Source organism: Mauremys reevesii, linkage group 8 (assembly GCF_016161935.1).
Source record: "Mauremys reevesii isolate NIE-2019 linkage group 8, ASM1616193v1, whole genome shotgun sequence".
NCBI classification, from domain to species: domain Eukaryota; kingdom Metazoa; phylum Chordata; order Testudines; family Geoemydidae; genus Mauremys; species Mauremys reevesii.
In genome coordinates this window covers 55,337,040-55,361,429 of record NC_052630.1, presented here as the reverse complement: position 1 = coordinate 55,361,429, position 24,390 = coordinate 55,337,040, and the positions used below count along the sequence as shown (strand labels likewise).

General features: G+C 46.1%; 1 protein-coding gene across 1 annotated transcript in view; it reads left to right on the top strand.

The window, feature by feature from the left end:
• The window catches only part of COLGALT2 (collagen beta(1-O)galactosyltransferase 2), a 91,971-nt gene that overhangs the window by 57,165 nt on the left and 10,416 nt on the right, over positions 1 to 24,390 (top strand). The window contains exons 3-7 of the mRNA XM_039484652.1: positions 3,073 to 3,190; positions 4,157 to 4,291; positions 10,036 to 10,240; positions 20,629 to 20,748; positions 22,388 to 22,464. Coding sequence (XP_039340586.1) covers positions 3,073 to 3,190; positions 4,157 to 4,291; positions 10,036 to 10,240; positions 20,629 to 20,748; positions 22,388 to 22,464 — 655 coding nt within the window. The remainder of the gene's footprint in view (positions 1 to 3,072; positions 3,191 to 4,156; positions 4,292 to 10,035; positions 10,241 to 20,628; positions 20,749 to 22,387; positions 22,465 to 24,390) is intronic.

Genomic DNA, 24,390 nt, shown 5'->3' with positions numbered 1-24,390 from the left:
GTCAAGAGGAGCACAGCCCCTAGTTGGTTCCTCCAGCACTTGCTCCAGGAAGTTGTCCCCAACACTCTCCAAAAACTTCCTGGATTGTCTGTGCACTGCTGTATTGCTCTCCCAGCAGATGTCAGGGTGATTGAAGTCCTCCATGTCATTTGGAAACTTCTGTTGTCCGAAAAAAGCCTCGTCTACCTCATCCTCCTGGTCTGATGGTGTATAGCAGACGCCCACCATGACATCACCCTTGTTGCTCTCACCTCTAAACTTAACACAAAGACTCTCAACAGGCTTTTCTCCAGTTTCATACTGGAGCTCTGAGCAATCATACTGCTCCCTTACATACAGCAAAACTCCTCCATCTTTTCTCCCATGCCTGTCCTTCCTGAACAGTTAATACCCATCCATGACAGTGCTCCAGTCATGTGAGTTACTACACCAACTCTTATTCCAATCACATCATAGTTCCTTGACTGTGCCAGGACTTCCAATTCTTCCTGCTTCTTTCCCAGGCTTCTTGCGTTCATGTACAGACACCTAAGATAACCAGCTGATTGCCCTACTTTCTCAGTATGAATCAGGATGCCTCTCCTGTTGCACCTTCTCCTTGTTTCCTCCCAGTATTCCACTTTCCCACTTACCTCCGGGCTTAGGTCACCATCCCGCAGTGAACCTAGTTTAAAGCCCTCCTCACTAGGTTAGCAAGCCTGCCTGCGAAGATGCTCTTCCCTCTCTTTGTTAGGTGGATTCCATCTCTTCCTAACAATCCTCCTTCCTGGAACAACATTGCATGGTCGAAGAATCCAAAGTCCTCTCTCTGATATCACCTGCGTAACCACACATTTACCTCCACAATTCGATGATCCCTTCCTGGGCCTTTTCCTTCAACAGGGAGGATGGATGAGAACACGACTTGTGTCTCAAACTCCTTTATTCTTCTTCCCAGAGCCACGTAGACTGCTGTGACCCACTCAAGGTCACTCTTGGCAGTATCATTGGTGCCTACATGGAGAAGTAGGAAGGGGTAGTGGTCCAAGGGCTTGATCAGTCTCAGCAGACATTCCATCAGATCCTGAATTCTAGCTCCAGGCAAGCAGCACAGTTCTGGAATTTCCTGGTCTGGACGGCAGATGGATGACTCTTTCCCTCTTAGGAGGGAGTCCCCGACCACCACCACCTGTCTCCTCCACTTTGGGAGTGGTGGTCTTGGAACCCCCATCCCTACGACAATGCATTCCATGCCTTCCGGTCGATGGGGGTCTCCTTCTGATCCCTTCCGTCAGATGACTCTTCCAAACCATTCTCCACCATAGTACTTAAGTCGATACTTAAAGGGGCACTGTTGAGTTTAAAGAAGATCATAGAAATGTAGTGCAGGAAGGGACCTTGAGAGGTCATCTGGTCCAAGCCCCTGCACTGAGGCAGGACCCTAAACCTAGACCATCCTTGTCATGTGTTTGTCCAACCTGTTCTTAAGAGTCTCCAGTGATGAAGATTCTATAACGTCTCTTGGAAACCTATTCCAGAGCTTAACTAACTGTAGCTTTAGAAAGTTTTTTCTAACATCTAACCTAAGTCTCCCTTGCTGCAGACTAAACCCATTACTACTTGTCTTTCCTTTTTGTCCTACCTTTTTAACATCCATATTAAAGAACAAAAATCTTCACCTATTAACAAGATTTCAGATATTGAAAGTGAGAGGATTTTTAAAATCTAATTTAATTTCCATCCTTTGTGCTGTGGTTTTGTTTTTTTTACTTATTTGCATTTCTCCCAGGTTGGACAAGGACACCGAATTCACATTTGTATGCAATTACTTTCTCATTCAGGGTCTTATTCCACAACATAGTGCTCTGGTGTTTGACTTGCAAATCTTGCAGGGCAGTGTTTGCTTAATTTTCAATAACAATCCTCTTTCCACTGGACTTTTTTAATTTTAATCTTAGAAACTTTCTCCTTTAGGTTTTGTAAAAAAAAGTTTGCTTTTTAGTGAATATGAATTTTTCAGAGCCAGCTCCTCAACTGTTGTAAATTGGCACAAATCCGTTGAGATCAGTGAAGTCTGATCTGTTTATATCAGCTGAGGATCAGGCCCTTGGTTTCTTTCTTTCTTTCTCGCACATCCTCATTGGTAATGAAGATTCTGCTATCAGAACACAAACTCCAAGCCTCAAAACCATTAAGCACATGTGTAACTTGACTCACAAGATTAGTCCCATTGAGTTTAGCATTAAGTGTTAGTTTGTCGGGATGGGGCCTTAGGTAACAATGGCTAATGATGTACAAGCCATGAAAGAATCCAGATCACTCTCCATGAGCTGTGTTGGCTCTGCTGGGTGTAGGGGAGTAATATCAGGGCCGGCTCCAGACCCCAGCGCGCCAAGCACGCGCTTGGGCGGCGTCCCAGTGGGAGGATGGCAGGCGGCTCCGGCGGACCTCCCGCAGGCATGCCTGCGGACAGGCCGCTGGGACCGCGGCTCCGGTAGACCTCCCGCAGACGTACCTGCGGACGGGCCGCTGGTCCCGCGGCTCTGGTGGAGCATCCGCAAGCATGCCTGTGGGAGGTCCACCGCAGCTGCAGGACTGGCGACCGCTAGAGCGCCCCCCGTGGCGTGCCGCCCTGCCTGGGGCGGCGGAAATCCTAGAGCCGCCCCTGAGTAATGTGAACAGATGTGACTCTTAATATCTAGCAGGGAGTAGATATATGAGGTCAGATCCTCAGCTGGTATAAATCAACGTGATTGCACTGACTTCAGTGGAATGACACTGGTTTACACCCAGCAGAGAATCTGGCCTACTGAATGAGAAGCTGTTTTTGACATCACTCCTTTTTCACTGTAGCCACATGTGAGGCAGGAAATGCTGTAGCACGGTGTGTTCTGCAGAGTCTTGTGTAGAAACTCCAGGAATAAACTTTTCCTCAGAACCTGCCTTTTCATTTCTGCTCTTCTACCGCCTGGGTCAGTTGAGGTGACTGTCTGTTTTTCTTTTATGCTGAAGTCAGAAGGGAAATGTCATGACCAGGGGTGCTGCAGCATGGACAGAGCCAGGAGGCAGTAACTGTTTGTTTTTCTTTCATAGGTCTTACCCTGATGAAATTGGGCCAAAACACTGGCCGAGCTCCAGGTTTACCCATGTGATGAAACTCAGGCAGGCAGCTCTGCGAACTGCAAGAGAAAAGTGGTCAGACTACATCATGGTAAAAGAGAGGTTTGGTTTATTAACTGCAGTTGGGCAGAACATTTTCAGGCAGTCATTCTGCAGCCATGCTCGGAGTGGGGGAAATGGGCAGAAAAAAACCATCTCTGAGCTCTGATCAGTCCCACAAATGGCTGCCAAAAGTTCCTCCCTTCTAAAAGAAGAGCTCTTTGTTTGCTCTGAATTCGGCTTGAAAAACACCTGTGGAATCAGCTGATCTGATCAGCAACAGACTGTGTGTGCGAGGCCCCAGTATTGCAATTAGATCTATGTGCAGAGTCCCACTGAGTACAATGGGGCTTGACATGGGCCCAGGGATCCACCCACAGAGACTGGACTGTGTTTACCAGTGAATGTAGTCCTGCTGGTGATAGGTGCCCTTTTTAGAATCCTGCTGGCTATCAGTGAAGTTTGGTGACATCAGAAAGAAGTTTGGCAGAACAGCATGAAAGGGTGGGATCCAAGCCACTTTACAGCAGTGATCAATAGTCTTTCTGTATCGGACTCCGAACGGGTTGGGAGTGCCTGCTCTGAGGAGCCACTGCTGCTGTCTCTCCACATAACATCCAGAGTGGGCGCTGGCAGTGCAAGCCTCCCCCATGGTCTCCTTTAGGGGAAGAAGCAAGTTCAGTCTCTCTTCCCATTCAGTGGCCTTTCCACAGAAGCTGCTAATTAGTGCCACTGCTGGATGTGGTATTTTTATAGTGGATGCTTGTCCACTGGAAAATAGACCAAGCCCATCAACTCCTTTCACATGGGCTCTCAGTAGCCATCAGATGGTAACAATTTACAGTGACTGTCAACCCAGGTTGGATTCAGACCAGTGTGAGGCAAAAGTGTCTCTAGCCCATTGCTAATTTTGTGAGCCATTCAACCACCGCCTCTCCTAGGAAGGGACATTGTAAACGTTTGTTACTGGTACTTTATCTGGTGTTGAAAAAGTCCTTTCTTCCTTTTCCTTCTCTAGTTTGTAGATGCAGATAACTTGCTCACCAATCCAGAGACCCTGAACCTGATGATAGCAGAGAACAAGACCGTGGTGGCCCCAATGCTGGAGTCTCGCTCTCTCTATTCTAATTTTTGGTGTGGCATCACCCCTCAGGCAAGTCACATTTTCAATGGGGTTAGTGAACAGCGTTAGGGGGCTGCCTCATGAGTGAGCTTTCTCTGGGGTGTTGTATTAATTTAGGTGGAATATAGGGGCCCAAAGATGTTAGCATAACCCAGTTACTGTCCAGCATTAAACAGTGTTAAACAAGATTTGGTGTTTGGTCTACAGTGATCTCAGCAAACACACCATTAAAAATCCTGTCTATTAAAAATACAAAAAAGAAGGAAAAACAGTTAAAGCAGTTGAAATGTAAAGTGTTCAGTGAGGCTTTCATTTTAATAACCACCCTTGTTCCCTTTCCCTTGAGCCGGAGAGAGTTTTAAAAGGAAATTCCCCTTGTTTGACCATCTCTTACATCAGTGGTGGGTAACCTGCGGCCCACAGGCTGCACACGGCCCTTCAGCGTAATCCGCTGGCAGGCCGCAAGACAGTTTGTTTACATTTGCACGGCTGCCCGCAGCTCCCGGTGGCTGCAGTTCGCTGTTCCCGGCCAATGGGAGCTGTGGAAAGTGGCAACCAGCATGTCCCTGCAGCCCACGACGCTTCCTGCAGCTTCTATTGGCCAGGAATGAACCATGGCCACTGGGAGCTGTGGGCAGCCATACAAATGTAAACAAACTGACAGCCCTCCAACGGATTACCCTGACGGGCCGCAGGTTGCCCACCACTGTCTTAGATGGTATCAAAGATGGTGATAACTGTCCTTTTGGGGAAAAGAGAAGAAGTTAGTTGAGCTGAGATGGAGATTCTGCTGCTGCTGCTGTTGCTGCTGCAGTTAAAGTCCAATCCCATTTCATCACAGGTGGTATCTAGGGTTCATCTGGAGCTGGTAAAAGTGGTGATGTTATCTGGCTCCCTCTCTCTTTAGTTTCATCTGGTCAGGACATCTCTCAGGATCAAAGTGATGAAGACCCAGAGACCTGAGAAACTGTGGGGTTGGCAGCCATGATGGTGACGCTCACTCCAGTAGCTGCCATCTCTTCTTTCGATTCTCCCCCCCAAAGTCTCTTTCTTTAAAGGCCCAAAAAGGGAGCGTTGGGTGGAATAGTCCATCTTCTCATTATTTTATCCACCAATTAGGCTAGTTTCTGACATGCCAATTTTGGTTCATTAATTTCTGGTTCCACATCTTATGTTTCTACCGAGCATGATTTTAACACAGTCCGTAAACCATATGAGAAGGCCCTTTTTGTCTGGACTAATTTAGTCTCTCTCTCTGGTTCTCATACATTTTCCCATCAACATTTGTTATTATAGGTTGTTGTGATGTCTTAAGAACTTTTGCGTCCTTTTGACAGTTAAACTCACGATTAGGGTAAATTTGGAGATCCTGTTATTACAATAGGGCTCTGCTCACACCACATTTGTCTGAATTATTACAACAGGGCTCCACTCACCCCACATTTGCCTGGGATGCTGTGGGGCCCACGTTAATTTTGCTGTCCTCCTGAGCTGCCTTGCAGTGCAGGCTGCTCTCTGTTCTGAAGGGGTGCTGCTCCACCTCTGATGCAAATCAGGCTGATTTGAGCATTAGGCAGCTACCTAAGCTTGCTTCTTACTCAGAGGCAGAGTTGCAAACCTCATTACAGTAGGAGACACTGGAGGTAAATCAGGGGAAGCCTCGGTCTTTTCAGATCCTGGGAATAATTGGGGGAGGGAAAGCTTTTAGGGAATCCTCTCCTAAACTTCTGCTGTTCTGATGCTCTCTGGCTTGGAACCTTTCCTCCTTCCTCTGCCTCTGAGCCTTGCCCTACCTCCTTATGTTGCTGGGTCCCGCTCTCCTGCTTCATTGTGGGGAGCAGCTTGGGGTCACCCAGCTGCAAAAGCCACTAGAGTCTTTGCATGGCAGGCAGAGGACAATTGGGGTGGGTGGGGATGTGGTTGGGGATTATGAGGGGTTTTATTCATGTGGGAATCGGTGACTCTTTGAATGCTCCTGAAGGGCTGGGATCTCAGAGGATTAATAAGCAGGTGTGTGTGGGGGTGGGGGAAGAGTTCTCATTAATCATCTAGGAGCATGAAGGCCTGGGGAGGCAGGTGGGGCTGATATGAAGGAAATAGAGAGACAGGAGCAGAGTTAACTCAGCGGCCATCCATTATTGTAGATGTCAGAGAACTTGGCTGCTGCTCCCTGGGGTTCTTGGAGCTGACCCCAAGTGGACGTCACAATGTTCAATGCAATCAACCTTTTGAGGTACTGGTTTTGTGTTATCATCAAATGATGGCAGTGAGCAAAGTGGCGTATAGCCTAGATGTAGAGCACGGCAAATTTCTGGGGCCTGTTTCCTTAGCGGGGGCTCCTCCTTAGAAAAGGCTAAATCCTGAGGAGACTGAGCATGTTTTATGAGTTTGTAACCAAAAAATGATGTGTAATGGCCCAATCCCACCAAGTACGTAAGAAATGCCAGTATACCCATAGTTGCACTGATGTCTATGGGAGGTGATTCCCTATGTTGTGTGTAATTCGGATGAAGTTAAATACCACAGATACATAATTTTAGCCTGGGTTTTCCAGTATTCTGGCACAAATCAATTAAGAATTTACTCTTCTCCATACACTACTCCATTGTGTGAGCATGTCTTCTTGCGCTTTGACCAGTTTTATACAGTGCAGTATTCCAGAAACTGATTTAGAGAGGAGAATCAAGCCTTGTTCTGTTCATGGCACTCCTAATAATTTATTCCCTATCTATACTTTGGTATCTATTACTAACAAAAATATTGCACACTCTAGAAATTAGTATATTTTTAGGGCCATAATGAGATTGAGAGATTCCAAAGTTGATAAATGTCTCCTTATCCGTAAATGAGTTTTGCAAGAGAATTAATTAAACAGAAACATCTTCAGATCCAGGGAAAAAAAATTAATTTCAGGTTCCTTAATTGCTCTGACTCATACATATAAATATCTCCAATTCTATAGTATTGCCCTTACCCAACTCTTTGTTTTAATATTTTGAAGAGCCATCCAGAAATTCATTATTAACTTTATTGGCGCTACAGGGAAAAGAAGTGTAGAAAGAACTTCCTGCTCTTCCTTACTCTGTGGCCAATTTTGTAACTCCTTATTCTCCCAATGACAACACTGGGATTGCAGGCCAGACTAAAGACTACTCATGTATGTAAAAAATTGCAGGACAGCATCCTAAACTTCTTCAATTCTTGAGTTTGTTATTAGGAATTGTTATTAGTAAACATACGGATAAAGAAAGTTTAAAAATGGCTGAGAATCCTGGTGGTAGCATCCCTTTAAGCCTTCAAAAAGAAAGGGGTCAGATTCACAGCTGACATAAATCAGCATTGCTCGGTTGAATTTAATAGATCACAGCCAGTTTCCACCAGCAGAGGATTTGGCACAAAATTCTACAACTCTGGTAACAAGTTTCCAGTTTTCCATCATTATTGATGTTAGCTGAGAAAAGACAGTAAAGAAAAGAAAAACAAGATGAAAATATGATCTACAGACTTCCTGGTAAATAATGGTTAGAGTGAAAACAAAACATCCACTTTTTTTTTTTCCTGGCCACTCCTAGGTTTTACACTTCTAGCCCAATGGTTTCACACTCCTCCTGGTCTGTTTTCTTCTGGGGACTAGTGCAGGGCCACCCAGAGGATTCTGGGGGCCTGGGGTCTTCGGCGGCAGGGGGCCCTTCCGTTCCGGGACCCACCGCCGAAGTGCCCCGAAGACCCGCAGCGCCTCCCCCCCACCGCTGAATTACCGCCGAAGCGGGACCTGCCACCGAAGTGCAGCCCGGTCTTCGGCGGTAATTCGGCGGTGGGGGGCCCTCACCGCGGGTCTTCGGGGCACTTTGGCGGCGGGTCCCGGAACGGAAGGGCCCCCCGCCGCCGAATTACCGCCGAAGACCGAGCTGAACTTCGGCGGCGGGTCCCGCTTCGGCGGTAATTCGCCGGGGGGGGGGTCCTTCCGCCCCGGAGCAGAAGGACCCCCCGCCAGCGAAGACCGGGAGCGGAAGAAGCTCCTGGGCCTGGCCCCGCAAGAGTTTTCTGGCCCCCCCGGAGCGAGTGAAGGACCCCGTTCCAGGGCCCCCGAAAAACTCTCGTGGGGGCCCCTGTGGGGCCTGGGGCAAATTGCCCCTCTTGCCTGCCCCCCCCCCCCGGGCGGCCCTGGACTAGTGCAGGAATAGCAGCTACAACAAGCATTGAAAAGCAGGGTGCAGAAGCAGTAACAGTGCAGAGCAACAGGAGCAATCCAAACACCGAGCTGTAGAGCACAACATCTACTTGTCAGGAAAATAACTGTTGGAAGGTTTGGCAGCAAAACTGACAAGCTAGAGCCTTTCCTGATGATTCACAACTTATGTGGAGAGAGAGAAAGAAAAGGCACTGAAAGATGTTTGCTTAATTTACATCTATTTGCTGGGATACTTGTGGAACATTCAGGAATTAGGGTTGTTGTTTTATTTTATGATTATTATTTTATTTTAAGAAGACCAGAATTTGCTATGGATCCACACCAGTCCTTGTCATTGTTCAGACATCTGATCAATGTATTAGGACTGTCTCAGCCTGAGTATTAGGTCATTATTTCCATCACTGATTGTGTTAGTAGCATTATATGGGCAAAGGCCAGATTTAAGCCACCACAACCCAGGTTGTGAGCCCACACTGATGGAAGGTCCACCTGGGAGGCAGACACAAGTAACATGCTGATCAAGCATCTGTCCTAGGCAAACTCCTTTGGTGGAACCCCCTGGAATCCCAAGTGGACGTTAAAGCTGTTCTGCCCTGGGGTGAATCCACCCTCTGGCACAGCTAAGCCCAGAGATGCAGGAAGAAGACAAATTGAAGTCCCATTGTTGACAAAGGGCCTGTTCTAGTTGCTAGTGAGACAATGGGAAAATTTCCATAGACTTCAACGGATGCAGTATCAAGACCAGCGCTGTGTCTGCCTGACAGCCCTGCAACAGAAAGGGGATTTGATGTTTAAGGAGATTGCTGTAATTATGTAAGGGCCTGATACTGTGAGCTGCTCAGTACCCTCCTCTCCCATGAAGTTGAGGGTGCTAAGCACTTTGCAGGATTAGTCTTGGAGATGTGTGTGCAAATGTAGGTTTTAGAGCAGGGGTAGGCAACCTATGGCACGTGTGCCGAAGGTGGCATGCGAGCTGATTTTCAGTGGCACTCACACTGCCCGGGTCCTGGCCACCGGTCCAAGGGGCTCTGCATTTTAATTTAATTTTAAATGAAGCTTCTTAAACATTTTAAAAACCTTATTTACTTTACATACAACAATAGTTTATTTATATAATATGGACTTATAGAAAGAGACCTTCTAAAAACGTTAAAATGTATCACTGGCACACAAAACCTTAAATCAGAGTGAATAAATGAAGACTTGGCACACCGTTTCTGAAAGGTTGCCAACCCCTGTTTTAGAGAGTCAGGGAGTAATACCTGGCCCGGCTGACTTTGAAGCTTTGCCGCCAAAGAGCTTTGCAGTAGTACAGCTTAGGTCCCCGTTAGCTGCTGAAAAGGGAAGATGGGGTCATGCTGTAAGGTTTGGGGGTACTTGTATCCAGGGTTCGGGTCAGCCCATAAGAAAGAGTGGGGCAATTTGGGAAATTCAGTTCCAAGTGCAGATGTCAAACAGTCCCAAAGATTGGGAATGAGAGGACCTGGGATTTTGGCACTGGTCAAGCTCTACTGAAAAGAGTCAGTAGAGTAGTCATTTGAAATGTCTCACAGTAATAAAGTTCTGGCTCTTCGCATTTCAGGGCTATTACAGAAAGACACCGGATTATGCCCTGATCAGGGAATGGAAGAGGTTGGGCTGTTTTGCTGTCCCGATGGTTCACTCCACATTCCTCATTGACCTGAGGAAAGAGGCCTCAGACAAGCTGATGTTTTACCCCCCACAACAGGACTACACCTGGACCTTTGACGATATCATTGTCTTTGCCTTCTCAAACCGCCAGGCAGGTATGTTGGTGAGCTCACAGGCAGGGAAGGCTGATCAGTGGAGATGTGCAGATTGCCTTCAGTTCAGAGGTTAATACTTAAAGGCAGTGGGTTTAATTCTAGCCTGACTTACACCGCTAAAATTCAGCAGACTTCAGTAACATTTGGTCAATGTGTTTTTCTGTAGTTGTATTTCTCAGAAACCCTTTTTAAATTGGGAGTCTCCTCTCTGGACTCTTGGTTGTCACACAGCTGTGCCTGACTGTGACTAACTTTAAGGCTGCTTCTGAATGGCCTGAAGTCTTTTATCCTAGTGACCACTGTCTCCCCTCTTCTCCTTATCTCCCATCCCTTTAACTTTCCTGTATGAAGCTGTATTGACAGTGTTGGAGACCTTAATTCACAGAACAAGTATGGCCATGGGCAGCAGCTGTGCAAGCCTGCCATATGCTGCCCTCAGCTCTATCCTCTCCCCTTCGTGCTCCTTCTTCTCTTCTTGCCCTTTCCTCACTGCCAGTTCTTTCCCAGGCACCAAACCTCTTCCCTCTCCTATTTCAGCTCCAATCAGCTATCAGAAATGGTACCATGTGACCTAAGTGTCCTATCAGAGGTAACCAACTACGGACAATGAACAGCTTATTCATGGTTGATGGGGCAAGGGTTATCTGTTGAAATGATCCCTGAGTAATTTCAAATCACAGATAAATCCAAGGAGATCACAAGCTGCTTGGGGATTGTGCACAACCAAAAAAAAGACAAACTTCTTTTAAAAATGCCAACAGACCAACCCATTCATTCACCCACCTTTAATAATACCAATATGACCTACTTCACAAGGAAGTTGTGACTATTAATTAGTGCTTTGAGAATGGGAAGCACACTGAAATCCTTAGGTGGATGATGCTACGTAAGTACCGAGCATGATCAGTATGTTTGTCATGTGGAGATTTATAGTGCTCTGTGTGCATGATCTCAGTTAAAGTCACTAGGATTTGTACTGCTAACTGTCTGGTCACCAAATGAAAATTCACTCCCTGGGCATCACTTGTCTCCTCCCTGAGATTATGTTTGGAGGAATCCTCGAAATGGCCTTATTGCTTGACTCTCTCCTTCCTGTTAGAAGTGCTGAGTTATGTAACTGACAGAGCTCTTCTCTAATTTGTCTCTAAGCTGGTGGGTATAGGAGGCTCCCCCCATTGACAGGTTTTCCCTATGTGCATCTGTAACAGGGCCACCTGGAGGCGGGGCAGTTTGCCTGAGGAACTCCAGAGGACCTGCAAACTGCATGGCGTTGCAACTTGGTGCACGGGGTTGCAGCATCATTCAGATCTGGTCCGGCCCTCCCTCTGTCATGATGGAAGGACAGCTGAGCCAAATCTGAGTGGCTGGCATTGCAACCTTTTGCACGAGGTTGCAGCATCATTCAGGTTTGGCCCAGCACCCGTCCATCATGACAAAGAGGTGGCCAGGCCAAATCTGAGCAGCACTGCACCCCCTGTGTGCCAGGAGTGAGGAACTGGGTCCAGCCCCACAGGATGAGAACTGCCACTGCAGGGTGGGCTCACTGACCAACCCTACCACCTATCTTCAGTGTTTATGGAAGGGTGGGTGGCTTCGGTTTCAGATTTTGCTCCACATCCCCAAATAGCTCTGTATCCTGGCTCCTACAATGAAATAGAACAAGCACTTGTTTTTAAATCTCTTGAGGTGTCAGAACACTGGAAGTGCAGCAGTGCAGGTGGCTCTACATTTAATCAGTGAAAATAATAAGAGTTGTCTGAGCTTTTGGTTCTGCAACCCCAAATTGCACAAAGTCTACCCAATTTCAGGATTCATAGGAACGAACTTGAATCTCAGCCAAGTTTCACTGCAATGTTCTTTCCGAGTTTATATGTAGGTTGTAAACATGGCTGACTCCACACATGGTTTATATGTCCACACACAGGATCAAATTCAGTTCTGCAAATTCCCATCAAAGTCAACTGCTAGTGCCAGGGCTGAGCCTGGCCCTCAGTTCCTAGCCATGAGGGTATGCTATAAGCGGGTCTGCAACACAGTCTCTGGCCGGGCTTGAACTGGAGTCTGCCTAGTTCTTGTGCACTGTACTTGGAACTGCCTGACTGTGTTGGTGTAACTGGATTAGCCAGTTCTCCAGCCAGGGCCAGCTCCAGGCACCAGTGAAGGAAGCAGGTGCCTGAGGCAGCCAATAGAAAGGGGCGGCAGTTCATCTGTTGCTGGGGCAGCACATCCGGGTCAGTGGCGGTGGCACTTGGGCAGCAGCTCAATCGGCCCGCTTCAGTCTTTGGCGGCGGATCTTTCACTTCCTGTCTTCCTCTTCCGCTGCACTTCCGTGGCAACTCAATCGGGTTTTTCTCTTTTTTTTTGTCGTCACTTGGGTTGGCAAAAAGCTGGAGCCGGCCCTGTCTCCAGCCTATCAGGCCTTTGTATGAGAGGAAATCCCAAAGCACAGGGGCTCCTGTAAAACACACATCAGCACCTATGCACATATGTGGTAGTATGCACAGACTTTCCCACAATACACCTGAAACAAGCCTGGTGTGTGTGGTGAGGCCAGTCCAAAAGACACACAGTTGTGCTAGGAAAAATGCCTGCCCTGTGGATGTGCTGAATGGTAGTAGTTGTGCCCATATCAGATGAGCATGTCAGAGCCTGGGTATACTTAAAGGTGACACGGAAAGGGGAAAAAACGAGGGTTGTGCAGGTGTGTGCTCACTCTCTCTTTAGATTAATCCAATATTTTCTAATTATTTAGTCTTAGAAATATCAAACTGTCAAATCCGATCCTCCTTGTTTTTGCTGGAGAACTCCCGAGGGAGTTTCCCTAGCCCTCAATTGAAGGAACAGGGTGCTGACGTTTTATCAAAGAGCGTTATTCTCCCAAGTGTTCAAGTTAACATAAACCACCAACCTTCACACCCCCATCCCCAACTCCCAACAATTTTAAATCATCTGAATAATTTCCCATCTTGGTCAGTTTCTCTCATGCCATAAGCCTGCCACTTCTCCAGTCATCCATAGGGTCTTGAAGATAGTCAAAACCCTGAATTTCCAATGTAAAACTCCTGTGGGAAAAGTTCTCGAACAGGCCCTATTTAGGCCTTCTTTCTGCTTCGTAACGAAGTAAAACAGGGCAGCCCCGCAGTTCTTTTTGTGTTTCACATCCCCCTTAACCCATTTCTAATTGTAATGTGGATGAGCCCCAGGATCCTCACAATGGAACCAGTTTCAAGGCAACAGAGGGCAGCTTAAAATGTAATTTTCAATCCATGTGCAACTCAAAGGTTTCTGCAAGATTTCACTTCCTCTTTTTTCCTGCTGCGGGGCCTACACTACTTGACTACAGATGATGTGATAAAGGCAAGAGATCTCTGAAATGCTTCCCAGAACCTTGTTGCTTCCCTCTTCTCTTTGGGGCAGGTCTTCACTACCCGCCAGATTGGCGGTTAATGATCGATCTATTGGGGATCAATTTATCGTGTCTAGCCCGTGTAAAGTGCCCTGAGAGCTTCCTATGAAATGCTGTATGCAAGCATGAAATAGCCTACTACTGCTGTCACTAAAGATGACAATAATGAATCCCTTCTGAGTGGAGAATATACAGTACCTTTAACAGCAGAGTAGTGCTACCCCAGAGAGGACTCTTTATTTAATGATTGGTGACAATCATAAGTAGCAAAACTATGCAAGGCAGAGTCTGGATTAAAGGAGTTCTTTGGAAAGGTTGGGGTTTTTTTTGTTTGTTTTTGAATAGCTGCCTGTATTTTTCTTAGCTACTAGTGTGTTGAAAAGGGGGTGCCTTGGGCCCAACAGGGGATAAGATATTAATGAAACCCTTGTTCACTGTTACAGCATTGAACAGTGAAGTGTCATCTGGGGTTTTATGTCAAGTTATTGCTGGCAACTCGCGTTGTAACTGTCACAGTTCCAGGGTAACTGTGCCTGTATTTCCCACTCTGTGGTCCACTCCAGGAGTGCCCAGTCAGTCTTCAGTTCTGCAGCTGTCACCTGTCACTGGGTAGAGACCCTTGTCCCACTCCCTTCTGACTGGCGGGTTTTAAACCTGCACAGCTCCCTGCCTTACACTGGGATATGCCCAGCAAGCCAGTCTGCCTAACAGCCAGCACCTGTGCATTGCTTTCTCTCTGAGTGCTCTGAACAGTGTATTGCCAGCAGTTACAAGTAACCACACAGCTCTTTCTAAGCATGCACCGTTAGTCTGACAGCAAAAGCATTACAGAGAGAACATATGAAAACCCATAAAAGTTCCTATACGCATGCTAAAAGTGTAAACTGGGCCTGAGTCATCCTCATCACTCCCCCACTGCGTTAGTTCCTGAAGGATCTGGGGTAATTCTCCCCTAGCAAGTAGCCAGTAGAACACAGTCATATGTACAATCCCCGGCCCACAGTGATGCAGTAAACTTAATACAATATGTTCTCCCCGGTTGCAATATCTGTCACAGTAACAACCATTATTAATTATTATTATTATTTATTTAGTATTATATTTTACTTATTATGTATTTGTATTACCATAGCATCTAGGTGCCTCAGTCACAGATTAGGACCCCCATTGTGCTAGGCACTGTACAAGCACAGAACAAAAAGACGGTCCCTGCCCCCAGGAGGTTATAATCTTAGTACAGGACAAGAGACAACAGATGGATACAGGCAGATGGGGGAGTACAAGGAAACAATGAGACAGCTTTGGTCAGCATGACAGGCAGGGCTCCCAGCACACCAGCAGCCTAGCCATCATCAAGCATTTTGTAGGCACCATAGCAAAGGAAGGTTATGAGGAGGGATTTGCAGGTGGATAATGAGGTAAGTTTGCCGATTTTCATGGAGAAATGCCTGCCAAGCCTGTGGGGCAGCACAGAAGAAAGCACAAAGGTGCTCGTTTGAACATTTGACCTTTCATTAAAGGTATAGCAAAAGAAGGAAAAGCAGTGAAAGCATCTGAAATGTAAAATATTAAGTGAGGCTTTGTTCTTAACGGTATCCCTTTTCCCTTCCCTTCAGCTGTATGGGGCTTTGAAGGGACAAACCCCTGTTTGACAGTCTTTTAGATGGTATTAAAGATGGTATGAACTTCTTTTGGAGGGGAGGAGGGAAGAAGTTAGTTGAGATGGTCTGGAGCTGTTGTTATTGTTGGAGTCCTATTCTGTTTTCTTTCAGAGCATGTCTACACTAGTGAGCTTATAACGCCCCAGCTGGACTGATGCAACTGTGCTGCGAGATCACTTGTGTAGTCGCTCTATGCCGGTGGGCAAGAGCTCTTCCATTGACGTAATAAAACCACCTCTGTCAAGGTTCCTTCCCCACTCTGAACTTTAGGGTACAGATGTGGGGACCCGCATGAAAGATCCCCTAAGCGTATTTACCATCTTAGGTTAACAGAAAGCTGCCACCACCAAGCGTGTTCCAAATCTTAGGGGAGAGCCACTTGGAACTCTGCCTTCCCCCAAATATTTCCCAAATCCCTAACCCCACCTTTCCTGGGCAGATTTGAGACTAATTCCTCCCCCGCAAGTCCTTACACCCCTTTTCCTGGGTAGGCTTGAGAGTATACCCTCACCAATTAGTCCTGGTGAACACAGATCCAAAACCCTTGGATCTTAAAACAATGAAAAATCAATCAGGTTCTTAAAAGAAGAGTTTTATTAAAAGAAAAGGTAAAGTTCATCTCTGTAAAATCAGGATGGAAATAACTTTACAGGGTAATCAGATTCAAAGAGCCCAGAGGAACCCCCTCTAGCCTTAGGTTCAAAGTTACAGCAAACAGAGGTAAACCCTCTAGCAAAGGAACATTTACATTTCCTGAGAAAACAAAGATAGAACTAACACGCCTTGCCTGGCTGTTACTTACAAGTTTGAAATATGAGAGAGTTGTGCAAAAAGATTTGGAGAGCATGGATTGATGTCTGGCCCCTCTTAGTCCCAAGAGCGAACACACACCAAAACAAAGCGCACAAACAAAAGCCTCCTCCCACCCAAAATTTGAATGTATCTTGTCCCCTTATTGGTCCTTTGGGTCAGGTGTCAGCCAGGTTACCTGAGCTTCTTAACCCTTTACAGGTAAAAGGATTTTGGTGCCTCTGGCCAGGAGGGATTTTAAAGAATTGTATACAGAAGGGTTGTTACCCTTCCCTTTATAGTTATGACAACTTCCAACAAGAAGCAGTAGCTATGTCGGCAGGAGAAGCTCTCCCACTGACATAGTATGATGCTCACCACCACTTATGCTGGTGAAACTTATGTTGCTCGGGAGTGTGTTTTTAGCATCCTTGAGCCACATAAGTTTTGCCGACATAAGTGGTAGTATAGACATGGCCTCAGACAAAACAAGACAAACATCAGGGAAGCAAAGCAAAGTCAGGTAATGCAGTTTTTGCCAGTGGTGCTGATTTCCAACTGCAAGCTTGCTGCCGGAGAAACACAGGCCCAGCACACAGTCTGGTTAGCCAATCTGGCAAATTTATACCCATGTGTAACTGCCTCTCTGGTCACAGGCTCATTGCAGTGTTGCACCAGATGGAGTTCTCTTGGCTGGCTGAGCCAGGCGCTTTAGTGTGAAGGAAAAAGGAGAGAGAGAGGCAAGAGGAGAAATAAGCTGGGGAAGGAAAAGAACAGATGAGGCAAGGGAATCAGGATGCTGAAGGCCCAGTGGTGTCATGGTGGATCACTGGGTTCCAGGAGACAGTGTGGGGCAGAGAGGAGGGTGGCAGCCATGATGGTAAAGCTCATTCCATCCAGTCCAGGTATCCCCCTTTCTCCCACAGAGTGACCCCTCCAGGTAAGCAATGTCCAAGAAGGTTTGACAGCCTCATCTCAATAGCACTAACCAATCAGAACACAGTGTGGTGATTTTTAATTATTAACATTTTCTTCTAGATCTTTTCAGTGCATTTTTGGGCGCCCTGTGACTTTCCCAGCAGCTTGGCAGATCCCATAGCAAGGCTCTTTTACTTAAACAATCCAGTTTGTACCAGTCTATTTGTCTCCATTTGTTACCTTGGACAACTTGTATGTTGTTATTCCAGGAAGTGCAGAAAACATTAGCAGCCTGGGTTAGGCTCCTCACCTGTGCTGATAACTCTGGTTACTTCACTAGAGTCACCATAAGGATGACATCTGCCATCTCTGATCAGACCATTGTTTTGCAGCAACCATTATCTGAAGCTCTAGAGGGCAAATTCCACCCCCTCTCAATGCTCCTGGGGCTTGATCCCATCAAAGTCAATGGGACTTCTCATATGCTTAAAGTAAAGCATGAGTTATGTGATTTGCTGAATGGGCCTGAAAGCTGAAGTGAGCCAACCAGTCCAGGAACAAATCTCTTTTACCAGGTGACCTTTCCTCCCCAATACTTTATTGTCGGGTGTGATATGTTCAACAACATTATGTGCAGTGCCAAGCACAGCATGGCTTCTGGGCTACTGCATTGCTAATAATAATAATACCTACATGTATTGTATGTGTTTCTCATATTGTCTCAGTGGCAGTGGTTGATTTTATCCCACATAACAGGAATTGGAGGGCTATTTCCCCACAAAGTGCTACCATTTTAAGGTATATAAGAACTTTGTCCTTTCTTAAGAGATATTGTTTGGAACAACAGAGAGCTGCACAGTTGAAAGCCTGTTAAACAATGGAGGGTAAGGAGTGATGAGCCAGATAAGATTGGTTGATTAGATCAGTGTCAAATCCATTAATGTCAGTAGGTAGTATTTTTTTACTCTTCCATTTGCCTTAATGACTCCTGACAGCGGAATGTGGTTTGGCAAGGAATCCAGTCACTATTTACTTGTGGAGAGGAGTTTATAATGGCAGAAACATAACAGTCACGAAAGCACACCATCCCACTTGACTAAAAATCCTAGGGATTATGGCTAGCCACTAATAATCTAAAACATTGACACACCAGGTTGTAGCTGCTTTTAATTTATTTTTCAGTTCTGAGCTTGTTTTTTAAAAATCAGAGCTTTTTTATTTTAAAAAATATATCAAGTTTCAATTTTTCCATTGTTGTGTGTGTCTGGATTTCAACAGCCTTCAGACAACGGGTAATTGACAAAGGGCACAATTCAAAGCCCACTGAAAGCAATGGGACTTTTATGTCAGCTTCACTGCCTTTTGGATCAAGCCCTACCTCTCTAAAGCAAGGTCTTTGTTTTGATTCACAGAGATATAGTCACAGCTTTTTGCCTAATGAGTTACTAATGACACTGGGCCATATCCTAGTCCCATTAAAGTCTCTAACAAACTCCCATTGAATCCAGCGGAACCAGGATTTTGTTCATGGTGAATTGCTAGAGAATCTAAAGTGAATGAAATCAGCAATGTATTTTTTTACCTCTGACTTTGAGATCTAATATGAGGTTGGAGCTTGGTTCATTCTCCCCCACCCCTCCAATTTGAGATCCTTATCAGAGGATAAGGAAACCTATGAGCAGGACAAAGCTGTGCAACATTTTATTATCTTTTGTTAATTAAAAAGCATCTTAGTATATTCTCCACTTGCTTGTTTCTCTCGATATAGGATACTCTTTGGGCTCTTCCTTTTCCCTCCATCGTTCGGCAGGTTCTTGGCTATGGTAAGAAGTGGAACCTTGATGATAATATGCTTAGCACTCCTGTGGCATTTTTCATCCATAGCTCTCAAAGTGCTTTACAAACACTGATAAATATCATCATCTCAGTTTTACAAATGAGAGAAACTTAAGCTCAAAGAGACTAATAGCAAAGTGCAAAATGTCACAAAGCAAGTCATTTGCTAAGTCAGGAATGGAATTCAAGTGTGTACCCTGTCGGTGCTGCTTTACAGCTTAATAATGCTTGGTAATGCTCTGTCTGGACCCATTTCTGCCCTTGGCTGACCACATGCTGCTCCCACTGAAGTCAATGGATCAAATTCTGCTCTTGTTTACACTGTGTATATTTGGAGTAAGTCAGTAGAGTTGCTTTGGATTTACACCAGAATAACAAAGTAGAATTTGGCCAAGCCAGGGCAGAATGTGATCCTCGCTTATATGGGGAGACTTTGGTCGAGCTGTGTATTTTTCCATGCTTGTCTTTGCCAATGGATCTGTGCAGTTTCCCAAGTGCAGGGCAGGGCAGAGGGGAGGATGGATTCCCCTCACCAGCTATACATATTGGATGCTTAGAATTACTAGTTTTCTTCATACCAAGCTGCTTTATCTCAGGGAAGAAATCGTAATCGTGCAGACTGATAACAACAGAGCCTTTGTGCGCTGTCAACAGGGAGTGCTGCTCTGTCAGTAGTGGGTGGAAATGCCTGCAGACCAGCAGGGCGTGCAGATGCCTGCAGCCGGAAGCACTTCTGATACTTGGATATTCCCCTGCTTCTTGGGCCATTTCCCCCTCCCCCTCAGGCTCGGACTCTCCCTGAGAGGCTCAAGACCTGCAATATGGGATCCTCTTACTTTGCTGCCGCCTTGCTGTCTGAAAGTCTCTCTCCTGTATGTTTAGACATTGGGGCCCCATCCTGCTGCCTTTGTTCACATCAGTCCCTTTGACTGTGAGTAAAGGCAGCAGGATCATGCTCGGGTTTTGAAACCAAGGGTTCACAGAAGAGAATGGAAGATATTTTGTGAAATTTAAAATGTGTTTTTAGAAGAGATGCCAGTGCCAGGTGTGGGCTGCAGCATCCCCACTGATACCTCTCACCACCACTCCCTAATGTATTTTGCCCCCATTCTAACCAAGGACTTTTTATTTAGCATAGTCCATTGGAAATGTAACTGTTTGAGACTTCGGCTCTGCTCTTTGATCCTGATCCAAAGCTACTGGAGTGACTCCCATTCGACTTTGGTGGGCATTGAATCCAGTTCCCACACTGGCCAGAAGTGGGAGCACTAAGCAAGTAGTTCACTTGGTGTTTTGGTAGCTGAGAGCTCTTTATGCCTCACTGCCTCTGATCTGTTTGCCTCTGATCTGCATAGATCGGTTTTGGTAGGAGTCACCGCTGTCCATTGCTGTAGGGCTGGTCTCTACAGTGTATGGGGTCCTGAGAGTGAAATGAGGGGTGTGAAAGTGAGCAGGATCACTCCTCTGGGCTCTGAGATGGGCTCCCCCCAGGAGAGAACAACAGGCTGGCAACTTAAAATACCATGAAATCTCTTTTTATGGGATGTGGAGAAATCGGTTGCCTAGAAGTTGGTCATTAGTTAAAGATCAAACAAAATTATACTAGAAACTGCACTGATGGTTTTTAAGTAGTTGCTTAAGAGAGAAGACCTGTTGGGGCTGCGGTCCATAGCGTGGGTTTCATTATAGCCAAATAACCTCCGTTTTCTCCACTTGAAAAGCCAAGAAGCAGCCTGGTAAATTACCTGATTCTGTTTCCATTTTCTCTTTATTCCCAGGCATTCAAATGTACATCTGCAACAGAGAACGCTATGGCTTCCTCCCAGTGCCACTGAAATTTCACCAGACACTACAGGAAGATGTGGAGAACTTCGTTCATGTAACAATCGAGGCAATGAGTAAGTCAGAGCCTGCCCCAACTTTGCAGAACCATCCCTGGGATGCCGAGTACTTTCTTGTTGAATGGTGGCCCTTTGCCACCTGTCTCAGTGTTGCTTCTGTGCTTGACCTGCAGCGCGACAAGGTGGGGGAGATAATATCTTTTACTGGACCAACTTCTGCTTGTGTGCGAGACAAGCTTTTGAGCTAATCAGAGCTCTTCCTCAGGTCTGGGAAATGTACTCTGAGCATCACAGCTAAAGACAAGGTCAAACAGATAGTTTAGCATCAGTAGTTAACCTTGAATGGTCCCTTAGAATACATGCTAAGTGAAATGCATCAGGTAAAATGTTCACTGGGGTTCTGTAAAAGTGTGGTTGGAAGTGTGGGGGAGAGTTTGCTCACTAGATGCCCAGCTGTGTTTTCAGGGGAGTTGAAGGGAGCAGTATCCTATGCTAAGAAGGTCCTTAAAGATTGGATTAAAAATCATGGCTGAGATGTTCAAAGCCACCTAAAGGGATCTGGGCATTAAAAATTAATAGGAGCTGGGCTTCCAAATCCCTCCTTTATCATCCCCATGTGATGGCTGTGTTCCTAGTGGTATCGCAGTTGGTTAACAGGAGTGTGGCTCCCTCTCAGCTCCTGCTGGTTACAGGGCTGGGATCCCCCCAGTTTGCACCAGTCACAGGGAGAATCTTGGTGCTGGAACTAGAAGTGAGCAGTGCCAGGGCTTGTGCAAAATCTCCTTCTCTTTTATCCATCGGAGTATTTAACACAATATTACATGATAACAAATAAAGGAAGCCAACCTGCCAGCGAAATACCAGACAGATGATTAGATACAATAGTCAGTCTCTTCCCAGCCAGAGAAGCAATGATCCGGATTGGCTGCTGAGCAGCTCAGGCAGGACTGAAATCAATGGCATGAAGGTGTCAGCTGGAGCTGTGCTGCCCTGGAGGTCAATGCATAGGTTTGGTGGGGTAACCGTTTGTTCAAGGTCATGGATCTAGTGGCATGGTACTTCCATTTGGCTCCCATAAGTCTATGGTGTTTAGGACACCTTGCTCCCTGCCCACTTCACATCATCTTTCCCCCGCCTCCTGTTGGAGGGCACAATTTCCTTAAAACTCTGTGGGGTTGTCCTCAGGGAGTTCTCAACCCCCTCTGTCCCAATCCTGAAGGTTGGTCAGCAGTGGGGAGAGGCAATGTGGCCCCAAAATCATTATTAGAGTTCCAGGTTTTACTGTTTTTTTGGCCTATAATTCCCTCACAACCTCCTTCCCCTGATAAGTCCCCACAGCAACAGGAAAGCGCCACCAGCAGCAACTCCTCCCCCCACCCCCGACTGTTATTTAAATTTTGCCAGAGCTGAAATGTGGGCTCCTCTTTCATCCCAGCCGGAAAGACATGCTCCAGTATGTGCATTGATACACTGTTCTCTTGGGTGTTTGCAGTCTCGTGGCATCTGGCTTTCTGCCTCTCAGGGCACTCCTCTGGCGCATGATGCTGATTAGGCCATAGCATCGCACTCCACATCTAGGTGCCTCTCTGTTCCAGGGGAAACAGTGAAACGTGATGGCTGTGAATTTTACTGGGTTTCTTTGCCACTACGCAGTTCAGTAACCAGCCACTGTAGATGTTTCTATTCTCTCTTTCAGTTGATCATCCTCCAGTCGAGCCCTCGCAATTCATCTCCATTCCCCCAAAACAACCAGACAAGATGGGATTTGATGAGGTAGGTGTGACGGCTTGTTACCTCCCGGGTGTATTCTGGGAGCTATTGGAATCGCTGTGCCCCCTAACAATTCAGCTGAGTTAGCCTCTCTCACAGTGCTCTGCTGGTGACTCAGCCAGCCTCTCCAGGCCCGGTTATCACCCAACATGACAGCAGGTGGTGCCACACACCCAACTGAGTTACCTGAGTGCTTTACCTAAGCCACTCATAGACAAACAGGAGGCCCCCAGCCAACTTCCCAGATTCCCAGACTTGCACCCCTACTGGAGTATAAACCCAGAATTATATCATCTTGCACAGCGCAGGGGTCTGTATGATGCAAGCTTATTAATTAATTCGCTCCCGCCTCGATGTGGGGAAGATAGGCAACAGCCTTTGTTTACAGAGCTAGGATTCCCAAACACTTCACTCCAAAACTCACTGGTTAAGATAAAACATAAAACAAGTTTATTAACTACAGAAAGATAGATTTTAAGTGATTATAAGTGATAGCAAACAGATCAAAGCAGATTACCCGGCAAATAAATAAAAACGCAAACTAAGACTAATATACTAGATAGATAGGATATGAATTAGCAATATCTCACCCTGACTGATGATACAAGCAGGCTTACAGATTCTTGAGGCACAAGCTGCATCTGCTTTGCAGCGTGGGTACCCTTTCTCCATTCCAAGTCCTTTGTCTTCCAGAGGTTCTTTCAGGTGTTGAGTTGTGGGGGAGTGAAGACAAATCATGATGTCACTCCCCATCTTATATAGTTTCTGCATATGGTGGGAACCCTTTGTTCCAAGCTAAGTTCCCATCCCAGTTTGTGGAAAAATGCAAGTACCAAAATGGAGTTCAGTGTCACGTGATCTGGTCACATGCCCTTGCATGCCTTGCTGAGTCATAGCAACCATTACTCATAGGCTGGCTGAAATGCCTCCAGATGAGGACAAACCTTTTCCAAGGTCCATTGTCTTTGCTGATGGGCCATCAGCACTGTCTAGCTTCTTCGCTGTTTTACCTGAAAGGCTAGCTGTGGGTGTTTCCAACTTCACAACATCTTTCAGTAACATAGACATAGTAAAACTTCATAACTTCACGTACAATGATAGCACATATAATCAAATGAGATATTAATGTCTGGCAGAGTAAGACTTTTAGAATAATACCTCACAAGCTATACTTTGTACAAAATATATCATAATTATATGACAGTGGTGACTATGGGGGTACCATGGTATAGTGCCTGTATGTACCTTTATTTTGTTGTGTGGACATGTGCATCATATAGGGAGCCTGGTCACTCCCACCACAGATAAGGCTGCAAATCAGTTTTCATTTCTATCCTGTCTTCACATGTTCATCATAACTTTCCAAAACGTTGGTATGTTGGGTTGAAATTTTCCATGGGATGGATCCTGGTGTCTTTATTTGACTAAAACTCCCCGAGCCAATGGGGATCCTTTTGAGGTGTCCACATGTGAATTTTGATGCCTGATTTCATAATTGCTGAGCAGCTGCACTTGACATCAGTGGGAGCTGTGGGTGCTCAGCATCTTTGGACATCAAGCCTTGAGGTGCCTGATCTCAGATGTCCCAAGTTTGAAAAGCTTGGCTGGATCCAACGTCCAGGGATACCAGTGGGAGTCTTTCCAATGACTTAAATGGTCATTTAATCAGGCCAGCAATGATTTGGCTTCACTTCCAGTCACTTCCTGCAACCATTAGGCTCTCTATATACTCTTTCTATAGGTTAGGGTTCCTATGGATAGGTCTATCCACTCTGGGGTTAGGGTTCCTATGGGTAGAGCTCCCAGCCCTGGGGTTAGGGTTCCTATGGGTAGGCCACTTGGAGTTAGGATTAGGGTTCCTATTGCTAGGGCTCCCCATCCTATGATTAAGGTTCCTATGAGTAGGCTGCTTGGAATTAGGGGTAGGGT